The sequence below is a fragment of the Diadema antillarum genome, unplaced genomic scaffold, assembly GCF_040938485.1.
Source record: "Diadema antillarum isolate AM-2024a unplaced genomic scaffold, OU_Dant_1.0 scf00000204, whole genome shotgun sequence".
Lineage (NCBI taxonomy): Eukaryota > Metazoa > Echinodermata > Echinoidea > Diadematoida > Diadematidae > Diadema > Diadema antillarum.
The window spans coordinates 133,530-146,011 of record NW_027271093.1 but is presented as its reverse complement, the minus strand read 5'-3'; the positions used below and the strand labels follow the sequence as shown (position 1 = coordinate 146,011).

The 12,482-nt window shown below is 40.0% G+C and overlaps 1 protein-coding gene across 1 annotated transcript in view; it reads right to left on the bottom strand.

The window, feature by feature from the left end:
* The window catches only part of LOC139723963 (uncharacterized), a 56,722-nt gene that overhangs the window by 27,268 nt on the left and 16,972 nt on the right, over positions 1–12,482 (bottom strand). Inside the window, exons 5-8 of the mRNA XM_071635162.1 lie at positions 10,915–11,096; positions 8,593–8,713; positions 4,238–4,392; positions 1,784–1,949 (exon numbers count right to left, since the gene is read on the bottom strand). Of these exons, the coding sequence (XP_071491263.1) occupies positions 1,784–1,949; positions 4,238–4,392; positions 8,593–8,713; positions 10,915–11,096 (624 nt within the window). The remainder of the gene's footprint in view (positions 1–1,783; positions 1,950–4,237; positions 4,393–8,592; positions 8,714–10,914; positions 11,097–12,482) is intronic.

Here is a 12,482-nt window from a genome sequence, read left to right as displayed (position 1 = left end):
TTCTTGTCGTTAAACCACAACACTTGTCGCTGCAGACAGAGCAGGTTTCATAATCAGCTTTCTATGAAATGGAGCCCCGGAAGATGGCAGTCTCAACTGCAAGGTAAACATTGCGCAACACACAAACACACACAATACTTTGGCAAGACATACAAATTTTTCCCACAGCAAGAGACAAAATCTTGACTCTCTCTTTCTCTCTCTCCCTCTGTATCTTGCCCCTTCCTTCTCTCTCTCTCTCTCTCACACACACACTATCTTTCTCTCTTTTTAGATACAGGACTGTATATACAAGCGAACTTTAGATCTGCAATGCAAACGCTAACAAGGAAAAGTAGAAATTACGCGATGCGTAATATATGTCCCCGCCGGAAGTAGCATTTTGTAGCAAAATGTACAATGTAGGTTAAAAATCAAGGTCAAAGGTCAAAGAAATTAAAGGTCAAAATTCTGTGTACAAGTTTTGAAGCCCTCACCTAGTGCCATCACATAAAGCAAACGGAATCGAAATCGGGTTAGAAATGGCGAAGGAGTAGCATTTTGTAGCAAAATGTACAATACAGGTCAAAAATCAAGGTCAAAGGTCGAAGAAGTCAAAGGTCAAAATTCTGTGTAGAAGTTTTGAAGCCCTCACCTAGTGCCATCACATAAAGCAAACGGAATCGAAATTGGGTTAGAAATGGCGAAGGAGTAGCATTTTATAGCAAAATGTACAATACAGGTCAAAAATCAAGGTCAAAGGTCAAAGAAGTCAAAGGTCAAAATTCTGTGTACAAGTTTTGAAGCCCTCACCTAGTGCCATCACATAAAGCAAACGGAATCGAAATCGGGTTAGAAATGGCGAAGGAGTAGCATTTTGTAGCCAATGTACAATATAGGTCAAAAATCAAGGTCAAAGGTCAAAATTCTGTGTACAAATTTTGAAGCCCTCACCTAGTGCCATCACTTCAAGCAAACGGAATCAAAATCGGGTTAGAAATGGCGAAGAAGTAGCATTTTGTAGCAAAATGTACAATATAGGTCAAAGGTCAAGGTCAAAGGTCACAACTGAAATTTTGTGTAGAAGTTTCAAAGCTCCCATGTAGTGCTATCATATAAAGCAAACAGAATCAAAATTGGCTCACAAATGACAGAGAAGTAGCAAATTGAACATTTTGATCACACACGGACGCACACACGGACGGACAGACGGACACACGGACGCACGGACGGACGCACATACACACACACGTACGGAGCCCGTTTCATAGTCCCCTGCTCGAACTCGTTCGGCGGGGACAATTAGGCCAAAAATGGTATTCTGCGTGTGCACGAGACAACTGTTTCCATTGTCCAACCCGGAAGGCTGCGTCGTCTTAGTGTTTAGGTCGCAGATCTATGAGCTTGCTACTGTCAAACCTGCCACAACAACTGTGAGTGCACGGAGCAACGCAAGGCGCTAGGCTTAGCCCTAATGGCAAAAAGTGCTCTTTGGTAGCATACAAGCAGCAGCCAAATCCAAGAGCGTGGACTCGCATAAAAGTTAAAAAGTTAAAATATGCCCTGTACAATTGTTCGGCCAGCATGCAGAACACATACATGTACGTGCGGAGTGAAGTCTGCTGTTAGTAGAGCATTTCAATCCTCCTTGAGAACAGACATTTTAAACAGTTCGCCCTCTATAGGCAGTAAAGATATAACCTCTTTGGGTTTAAGCCACTGTATGCTGCGCCGCACAGAGATCAATCTTAGAGTCAAATATAATTGGTATTTTTGACACAACAGGGGATGTCTTATGCCTCACCTGTGAATTGACTCCGCCCCGTGCGTAGTGGTTGTCCGGCAACGACTCCATCTTCTTCAGCTTTCCCTTCCCGCCGCCGCCGGGGCCACCGATGCGCTCGCTCTCGATCTTCTTGTCTTTCAACTTCTGCACGGCACCCTTCTTGGCACTGGACTTGCTTTTTTGGCTGCAAAAAAGACAAGAAAATCTGTGTAACCAAAGACAGTAAATCAAGTACATCATTCCCCCCTCCCCTCATTTTTAACTCTATCCTTCAGAAAATTCCTCCTTCTTACCTCTTTCTCCCTCCATTTTTTTTTCTTTGTGATCCCTGACCTCATTTCCTCCAAGACCACTTTCTTCCTCATACCTTTTTTCTCTCTCTATTCCTATCTTGCTCATCCCCAACCCACCTCCACCCTTCAGACCCTTTCCTCATTCTTTCTTCCACCATTGCCCCCTCATCATCTCCTTCCCCTTCACCCTTCAAACGCCTTCCTCTGTCATCTTCTTTTTTATACTTCTTTCAATCTGCATCTTGCCCTCCAACCAATCATCACCCATCACCCTTCAGAACACTTCCTCCTTACTTCTTTCTCTCCATCCTCCCCATCACCTCCCACCCCCACTTCCTCCACCTTTCAAACTCCTTCCTCCTTTATACCTCTTTCGGCCTCCATCTTGCCCCCCCCCCCTCCACCCTTCAGACCCCTTCCTCCTTCTTTCTCCCTTCATTTCTCTCCTCATCACCTCCTCCCCCTCCACCCTTCAAACTCCTTCCCCCTTCATACCTCTTTTGGCCTCCATCTCACCCCCCGCCCACCCTTTGGACCACTCGCTCCCCCTTACCTCCATCTCTCCACTACCCCTCCCCTCATCACCTCCTATCCCCTCTGCTCTTCCATCACCACCTTCCAGACTCTTTCCTCCTTCTGAAATACTACACTGTACTTACTCCCCCATTACTTCACCCCGACTCCTTCATACCTATTTCTCCCTCTGCCCCTCCTCCTAACCTCCTGAACCCTCACCTTCAGTCCCCTTCATCCTTGTTTGTTTCTCTCTTCATATCCTCTCCTCTTATCAGACTCTTCCCTGCATCATTTAGACCCCTTCCTCCTTCATACTTCTTTCTTTCCCCATACCTCCCCACCCCCTCCTCCTAACCTCATCAACCCTTACCGTCAGTCCCTTTCCTCTTCGTTTCTTACTCTCTCCATCCCCCATCACTTCCTCCTCCTTCCACTTTTCAGATCCCTTCCTCCATACTTCTTCCTTCTCCTGTATCATGTTCTCCCTCCCGTTCCTCCTTTGTACCTCTTCTACCTCCATTCTCCTCCCCTCCTCACCTCTCTCGCATCATCCCCTCCCCTCCAGACTCCTTCCTCTTTCATACCTCTCTCTCCCTAGATCCATTTCTTCCCTCCTCACCCCTACCACTCTGCCCACTTTCCTCTTTTTAAAGGTTTTGTTTACCATTGGGGGCAGTGATTTTAAAAATGTTTCGAGTTATCACATCCAATGCATATGTATAGGTTAGTTGTATCACAAACCATCCTACCATATAAAAATTTTGCAATAAAGCCTAAAATATAAGGAGATACCACTATTTTTCTCAATAAACCATATCTGTGGACAGTTTATTCTAGAAACAATTTTGTCATGACTAATGTTCACATTTTGTAGATTTTACAATACTTAGCATTGATTATACGGATAAACATTTTTACATTGGTTGTTTCTATCCCTAACTCACATTTAAGAACTATTTTGATGCACTAAAGCTGAGTTTTTGTTTCATCTGCAAATGGTAAATAATACCTTCAAAGAGGAAAACCAGTCCAAACATAAGTTAGTCTGATAAAAAAGAGTAAAATTTTATGAGTTCAATGTCAAAAATTTGACTGAAATCGGATGAAAAATAAGGAAGTTATGAAATTTCGAAGTTTTGGTAATTTTGGCAAAACAGTTGTTGTACAGTGGGTATGAATATGAAAATGAGTGAGCTAATCATGTCATACCCTCACAATTTTCCATTGATCGTGTACAAAAAAAAAATGGCGAAAATTCAATGTTTCTGTCATTGAAGTCTGAAACATGTTATTCCTTGTTGAATAACTTCAGAATAGTGATCAGTTAGATATATGAGGATTTCAGCCTCGGGCATAATTGCGTTTGTATGAAAACCTGGAAATTCCAAAAATTGTATGTACAAACTATATGGTGCAAGTGAGTTTTAAGGGAATGACATGCTCACTTTGCCATTTGCATATGTATTCATATTTCCTATTCAAGAACTGTTTCTCCCAAAACTAGCTAAACTTCAAAATGTCATAACTTCCTTGTTTTTCATCCGATTTTGATCAAATCTATACCGTTGAACTCATAAATATTTTACTGATATCCGCTTTACGGATTTCCGCTTTAAAGCTTTCCCATCCCCCCCCCCCCTTAGACCTCTCCTTCCTTTCTCACCTCTTTCTCCCCATGGAAGAGAAGAGCTCTGGTTCCAGCACCCTGCTGATCTCCTCCTGGGCAGCCATGTACTCCCTCCTCTGCTTGTACAGCTCCTCCCCAGCCTCGCTCCCACTCATGCTTGAGTCTAGCGCCCTCTGTGGTGGCACCTTTGTCTGTACGACAGGCAGAGAAACAAGACTCTAGATTGAAGTGAAACTTAAAGTCTTACATCTTAGTTTGATTTTGACATGACGGAGTGAAAATCTGACGTAAAAAATCTGACGTAAAAAAACAAAACAGGACTGTGAAAGTTTTTATAAAATTGGTCAAAATCATTAAAAAAATAATGCCTCCAGCACACTTCGGGCGGAGGCATTAAAAAAAAAAAAATGACATGTTTTCCAGAAATGGTAGCATCATTCAACAATGTATTAATCATTAAAATAAGTTCCTGTTATGGCATCATAGCCCAGTAAGACTTTCCCACAGACTTGCATGATAACTTCTGCTGAATTTCCTCAACAGAAATGAATAAAAGAAGGGGAAAAAAATAAAATTGTCCACATTAAATCATCCTGGTGATGTAACAATTTAGTGATGTTGCGGTCTTTAACCCTTGCAACTACTTCAACGGGTTTAAGATTAAACCCATGGGAAAAGAGCAGTCTGAATGGGCTTGTGTTAGACATGCAACCGCTCAGTATTGACAAAATGGAAGGCTGCCATCTAGAGATCAGACGTGGTACAGGCATTCTACCCACTAAGATAATAAGCGAATGTCACCACAGAACTGCAAAAGGGTTCATTAAGTCAGTGGGTTAAGGGTCAAACGTGTGTTTTCTGGGACTTGAAGAGTTAAGGGGGGAGGGCTGGCAGTGTAATATTTCACAAGAAAAACAACAGTTAATATGTTAGCTTTACTGCTCCAAGACAGTTACTATCTTTATAGTACAGACTGAAGTGAAGATTAACTCATCTTGAAGTATCAGAGATCCTTTTTTTTTTCTTTACCAGCACTGGCATACCAAAGGACTGTCCTAACAAGCTTTACTTAGATTTTCGTTTGAATGTGCACTGAGTTTGTTTGGTTTGGGTGTGTGTGTGTTCCAATGAGAAAATAACATTCTGCAAGACCTTAACTCAATTTACACCTGTAGGAAACCTCTAGAGGAAGTTTGAATGAATTGATTACTTTAACCCGTTGAGGACGAGTCCAGAGTATACTCTGGCAATTGTCTATGGGAAATGCATGTTGTAGCAAAATCAGTCCGTATTCAGTGGGTTAACATTTCACACGATCTGCTATTTTTTTCTCCACTACTATTATACTCCAATAGTACACTGTAAGTTGTAAATGAGTCATAAGTTTTCATAAGTTAGAATAGGTATGGCATGAACGAATTTATTTCTTAAGTCCCCTATTAACTTCTTTCCAAGAATTTATTCTCGGTCAAAGGCCAGTCATAAGGAAAACAAAAGAAATGGCAGTCAGAAAACCACACAACTCAAGTAAGGCCACAATAGACTATCAGTGCATTAAAAATACACATCTAGGCTAAACATTCACCATCGATACTGTAACTATGACAACATGAGTAAAACATAACAATGGAATGTGTATTGTACTACACAGGAAATCTGTAACCACATTGTACATGTGCAGCTGAGTGTACAAACATCAATGGGGGGGGGGGGGGGGGGGGGGGGGGAACATGCCAAAGATGATTACTCTCATTCAAGACTGAATGGCATTTATTTGAAGGAAATTTTTCACTTTTGATACCAGGGCATACACATTAATCATCCGATGTACATATGTAGGGTGACTAATCTATTCTATGACAGAGCCTCTCTTTATGAAAACAAGACGAAACAAAACAAATCAAAGAGGTTAGCAACTATTCTAAGTTTCAGTCTCAGTTACCATGGCCATAACAGGGACGCTCTCGACTGACTGCTTGTTGTATAGCTGCTGCCAGGGCAACTGCAAAAATTGAAGGTGGCAATGATAGCGAAAGACCCTTGAAAAAAAAAAAACTAGGGTGCACAAGGACATTTTATAGATTATTTGATGTTGCTGATGTGAAAAAAAAAAATATCTGCATCTAAACCTGGCTATGTGATTAATGTCATAGCCTATATTTAGGCTCTACACTCTGTTGTGTGGTCTACCATACCAGGTACTTAAAATCTATCACGCCATGGCAGTGTCCGCACAAAGAAATACAACATTTTTCTAATAAACAAAAGGTGATATGTGACCGTGCACCACAAAACGAACATAAAGTTGCGCACACTGATTTTGCGTGAGGACTGAAAATAAGTGAAATTGTTCAACCTAGCCGATCTTGACTTTTTCATATTTTCTTAAAGAGCAGGTCTTCTTTTACATTATGCTAAACTTTGGTATCATGAAACGGGCGGAAAAGTATATTTTTTATCAGTTTACCTCGAACATTTTTGGTAGAATTGAGTGATTAGGTGTGTCTTTAGAGTTCCATTTTCATTTCTTAAAAACCTTGCACACACTCTTCACTTTCAACTCTAATAACTTTTGAAAGGATAGTGCTACTGCTTTGAAAGTTGGCGTTAATGATGGACAGAATGTGTTTCAGTTTAATCTGATAATCCCTTCATTGTTGTTACTCTGGTGGTTTACTTCCTGTTTTTTGTCCCATTCATCGCACAGCCAGCACGGTTTGGTAAAGATTAAGCGCTTGAATAGACACTGTACTTCAGGGCCTCTTTTCTCAGTTCATACTTTTCCTGAGTTTGTGCTTTCTTTCAAATATTTAGATAGGTTAGGAGAGTCCATTTGATTTGATTTATACATCATTTTAAAGCTTAAAGTCTGCTCTTTCAGAATATGGTCTTATCTAAAAATTCATGTCCGGCGACTTTTTGTTTGTTTTGTGGTGCAGGGTCACATATTCAATGTGTATTCATCTTGACTTTAATGCTATATTTCTCATGGTAGACCAAATGGGATGAAAAAATTGCCCTGTACTCAAGAACAGAGTGTTTAAGAATAATTTCTTTTAAAAACATCATACATCTGCTCCTTGTAGGTATGAAATAAATATGTGAAGAGGAGGCCTTGCAATGAAATCATGGCAATATGACGCCGCTGCCATTTTCACTTTCCAACAGGACGACGTACTGATGAGCAGCTGCTATTCAAATAATCTATTTTCTTCTTGTTCTTCCCAATTTCACCCAGAATTTTGAATGCTTGTGACTGAAATACACTCCACGATTTCATAATGTCGTAACTGCAACATTTCATAGCGAGTTCTGTTAAAGGGATCGTATAGTTTGGGTTGAGACCTAATTTCAGGTTTCTAACATTTTTTGGTGAGATAATGAGAAACCTCTTATGAAATATGAAAGAGCACGTAATTCCATGAGGAATTCAACGTTTATTTGATGAAAATTGGTTTTGAAACGGCTGAGATATCCAAATTAGGGTGATTCAATAAAGTGTGGGACCCACATTTTATTACGATCGCTTTGTTTTACTTTGTTTTTGGATGTTTCAGTCATTCCAAACCCGATTTTCATCAAATAAACTTTGAATTCCTCTTAAAGTGGTATGCTCTGTACTATTTCATAAGTGTTTTCTTGGTATCTCACAAAAAGTTAAAAGCCCAATTCTCATCCCCACTATTAAATACTGTACTATCCCTTTAATGAAGTACTCAAATTTGAGTTTGTCCGCTCCTCACCCTAAATGCCATATATTTTACATGAAATATTTTGCTATATATGGAAGTACTAGCATGTTTTAGGCAATGTGATACCAAAGCAAAAACATCAATATAATGTTTCAATTATGCATGTCATGATTACTATTTTGTAATGCGCAGTAGAGTAGGCTTATATATCATTATAGTAGCTATGCAATATAAATGTTCTTCAGTATCAAAATTACGATGTGAAGGTATTCTGCATACAATATGACATCTTGCTGAATTAGAATTTCTACTCTCTGTAATACAATTACACCACATGAGAACAGTATTCACAGAACATATCGTCGCTGGGGCGACAAGACCTCGTATCTACAAACTGTCAATTGTTCAGGAGTGCAAAAACACATGGCAGCCAAAGCACTACATCCAATGGGATATCATTTCCTTTGATGTGCTGTGGTGGCTTCATTTTTGGGGTAAGACAGCTAGGATTTGGACAGGACGTCACTTTACTGATTATTAACTGACCATTAATCCAAAAAAAGTCATTTTCACCAAATTGCAGATACAAGGTCTTGTCAATCCAGCGACAATATGATATTTGTATTTTCTGTGACTGAGTCGGACATAATGAGAATCTATAGAGAATATTTCATTTGTAAGGTGTGCACTCCAACATACCTTGGGGGGCAGGGGCGGAACCAATGATGAGTTAGAAGAGCCGCTTGGCGTGGGGGAGTGGCTGGCAGTGTAGTGGTTCTTGGAGGGGTGTAAGATGGGGGATTTGTGACCCTCTACTGACCTGTGGGGGAAGATAGAAGAGGAACAATGAAGGGGTCTCAGTGAGGCACTTCATTTTTTATGAGGAGGCAAGATTGGCGACTTACAATGTACCAAGGTAAAATCGAAACAAACTGAATGGTGAAAGCTTACAGGAAGTTTACAGGAATTTTACAGAACATTAAACCGACAAAGATTCAAAGTGCTCCCTCCAAGAATTTTTGCACTGTCATTCATGACTTAATTTTCTGGTGTTTCCAATTCATTTACATACCATATTCATAATTTCAACATGTCAGAGGGAGCAGACTCATTCAAAATAATTAAGTACGTCTATCATGTCATTTTGATATTCAGACAAAAGTGTTCCATGTTGAATTGTTTGGCTACTGAGGAAACTTTATTAAAAGAGTATTTTGCTCTTCATATATATTCACAGCACAAGTGGATAAATATGAATTGCTCCTTGAAACAAGGCTAATACCGCTATGTGTTATGACAGACAAACAGACAGACAGACAGACAGACAGACAGACTGACAGAGTGTCACAACAGTACATCCACTGTCTGCTCGGGCTGGCCGACGATGGCTCGTGTTTCACACCTCACACCAAAACTAAATGTGACTTCTGCACGCACAGCGTCAAATTCCCTCCGAGATCAAACACACACCGCCAGCTGATGAGAATTTGTGACACCAAAGGCAGCCGCTCTCTCAGAACACAGCAATAAATCATTGGTCAACAGAGATTGAATAAAGCAGAGCATATTTTCCCATGCTTCCAGGAATCGATTAAGGCCATTATGTTCATTTTCAGTTCCTCACACTGGTTTCGCTCAACACTGCTCAGTAGAATGATTATACCTTTCACATCTAATTGTTTGACTGAAACGCATATAAACTCACGCTTTCATTTTCAACACACTGCGATTTGATGCAGATGGTTCCGTGACATTCGCTCCTGCGACAATTGCTCCCATGAAATATCTGCACTCTATTATTAAAGCCAAACATAATTTCTTAAGCTCTTCTATCTCTTCGGTTTACAGTCCTTTTCAGGACTACACACACTCAAGAAAGAATACTGTCACTCAATTTCCTACCTCTTATCCGACCTTTCTTTCTTCTTTTCTCCTGTCATTCCAACAGTCCTAAGGACTACACATGGTGAACCGCAAACTGAGTATATCTTATGTACTACACCATGCAAACGCCTTCCTTCAAAAATCAACATAATTTCTACCCACAAACATAATCCTAACCCTAATCCTAATCCTAATCCTCACATCAAACTAAACCTAAAAGCCCCAGCACAACCCTAACCCCAACCAAAGTCGTTGGAGAAAATATGACTGGAACATTGTTGCAGGAGTTAATGTCGTGTTATCAATGTGGATAACACATTATAAAAGCTGACATTTTATGCAAGTCCTGTATGACACATGTCATTGCACAATTTTTAGAATGAATGTATCAAAAGAATCTGTCTGAGAGTTGTTAGGAATGGAACAAACAAACAAACTATTAAGAAATTTTCAGCGCACTAAAGTAATCCTGAGTGCTTACACCCAAATATATACAAAACAACCACACAGAATGTGAGATAATTCTAATGCAATCATGTCCCAAATCACAAATCTTAATACATCTGACTGATCATTATTTTGAAGTTATTCTGCTGGGAATAACATTAATGCTTCACACTTTTACAGCAGAAGAATTTATATTTTTGTCGGTTTTTGTACAAAAATCAATGAAAAATTTGAATTCGGAATTGATCCCCTTTAATCCTTTGTGTGCTTAAATTGAGTGCTGATTGGCACAAAAACCCATAAAGGTGGCCTCACACTATGCGTTTTTTTCGATCGCAGTGCTTGCGATCAGTTGCAGTTGCCAGATCGCAATCATCGAGTCGCATAGTGTGAGCGCAACGACCGCAAGGCTTGCGAAATTTCAGCCGGTCGAAAGGGATCACAGAGGCAACCGCAGACGATCGCAAGGTTTTGAACATGTTCAAAATTTGACAGCAGCCGCAAGGAGGTCGCAAGGCTTGTGGACGCCTCCAAGTCGCGAGAAGTCGCATGCGGTCGAGAACCGCGTGCGACATCTCGAAACCGCAAGCAGTCGCAAGAAAAAACCGCATAGTGTGAGGCCACCTTAAGCGTTGTACACACTGTCCAAAGTCCCCGGCACAGAAAGGGATAAGATAAGGTCACCCTTGCCTTGGCGGCAGCTCCCTCTGTATCATCACTTCCGTCTCCTCATTCCGTCGCTGTCTCTCCGTGGTGCCGCCCTCCATGCCGAACGCGCTGTTGGCGTAGTCCTGCTTGACGACGTCGAACCCCCTGGGCACCGGCTGGAGATGCTGATCCTGCTGACTGGGAGGGTAGGGCCTGTATGGATACTGTGGACAGATGGAGAGACGTGGGGAGCAGCGAAAATTATATTAAAGGGGGACGTTACAAACACATGCAAAACTGCACTTTAATTTTTTTTCTCTTCATGCAAAATGAGGATGAAATGTAATGTCTTGAGATAATTATTTATGTAAAAATGGTTAAAAAGATAGAAATAGATGTAAAATGTTGGTGAATCAGTAAAATACATGTAGATGTACACAAGAATAGAAGAATATTTGGATATGCAGTGGGGTCTGAATTATATCACTGTCATGCCTGTAAAGCAAATCTATGCCATTATACATAAATTTGCCTCGTCCCTTATTGACGCTAATTACATGACGTACAAGAGTCGATGAAAATACAATCCTCTCTATCTTACTACAAGTTTATGTAGCCCTACTTTAGAGTTGGGTAATATTACCCAACAGCTCATAAAATCCAAACACAGAAATAGCGAGCCTAGAAAAGCTGGGATAACCTTCGGCTTTTTTTAAGCGGCCTCCGTGGGGAATGAATCAGACCACGATACAGGGGTATGTCGAACGTGGCTGAGGCAAGTTTTCTCATTATGACGAACAATAAAACAAAGACAAAAATTAGAACCTAACAATGATTAGTCAATTATCTTCTCTGTATCTGCACCTTTAGAGACAGTAGCATTTTAACAGAAACTACAAGGATATTATGCTATTGCCTCATTTACTGAGAAATGTATTTGGTAGTTTACTCCATTTCCTGTCTAAGTTGACTTTCATTAGAAAAAAAAAAATCCAAACAAACAGAATAGTTTCAGTTTCTGTTTGTTTAATTTCTCCATTTGTATGAATGAATCATATCACAAATACAGTATAAAATGATGACCTCATCAAAAATAAAAATAATGAAACTTTAATACAGGAATTGATTTTGGTATGTTTATACGAGAATATATTTTGGTATTTTAAAGTCATAATTCACCATTTGCAGATGAAACAAAACCCAGCACTGGTGCTTTAAAATAGTTCTAAAAAGTGAGTTAGGGGTAGAAACAATCCCTGTAAAAATTTGAATCTGTATAATCAATGTTAAGTGTTGTTAAATATACAAAATGTGAACAATGGTTATAATAAAAATGTTTTCAGACTAAACCGTCTACACTTACGCTTTATTGATAAAAACACTGATATCTCCTTATATTTTAGGCTTTATTGCAAAAAATTTATATGGTAGGATGTTTTGTGATAAAACAGACCTACACATATGCATCAAATGTGATATCTTGAACATTTTTTAAATCACTGCTCCCAAATGTAAACTGGACCTTTAAGGTATAGGCGGAAGAGGCGTTCATCAATACAAAGCAGTTTGCTTAACTGGGATAATGGTCTCAGGGTGATATGGTTTCCTTC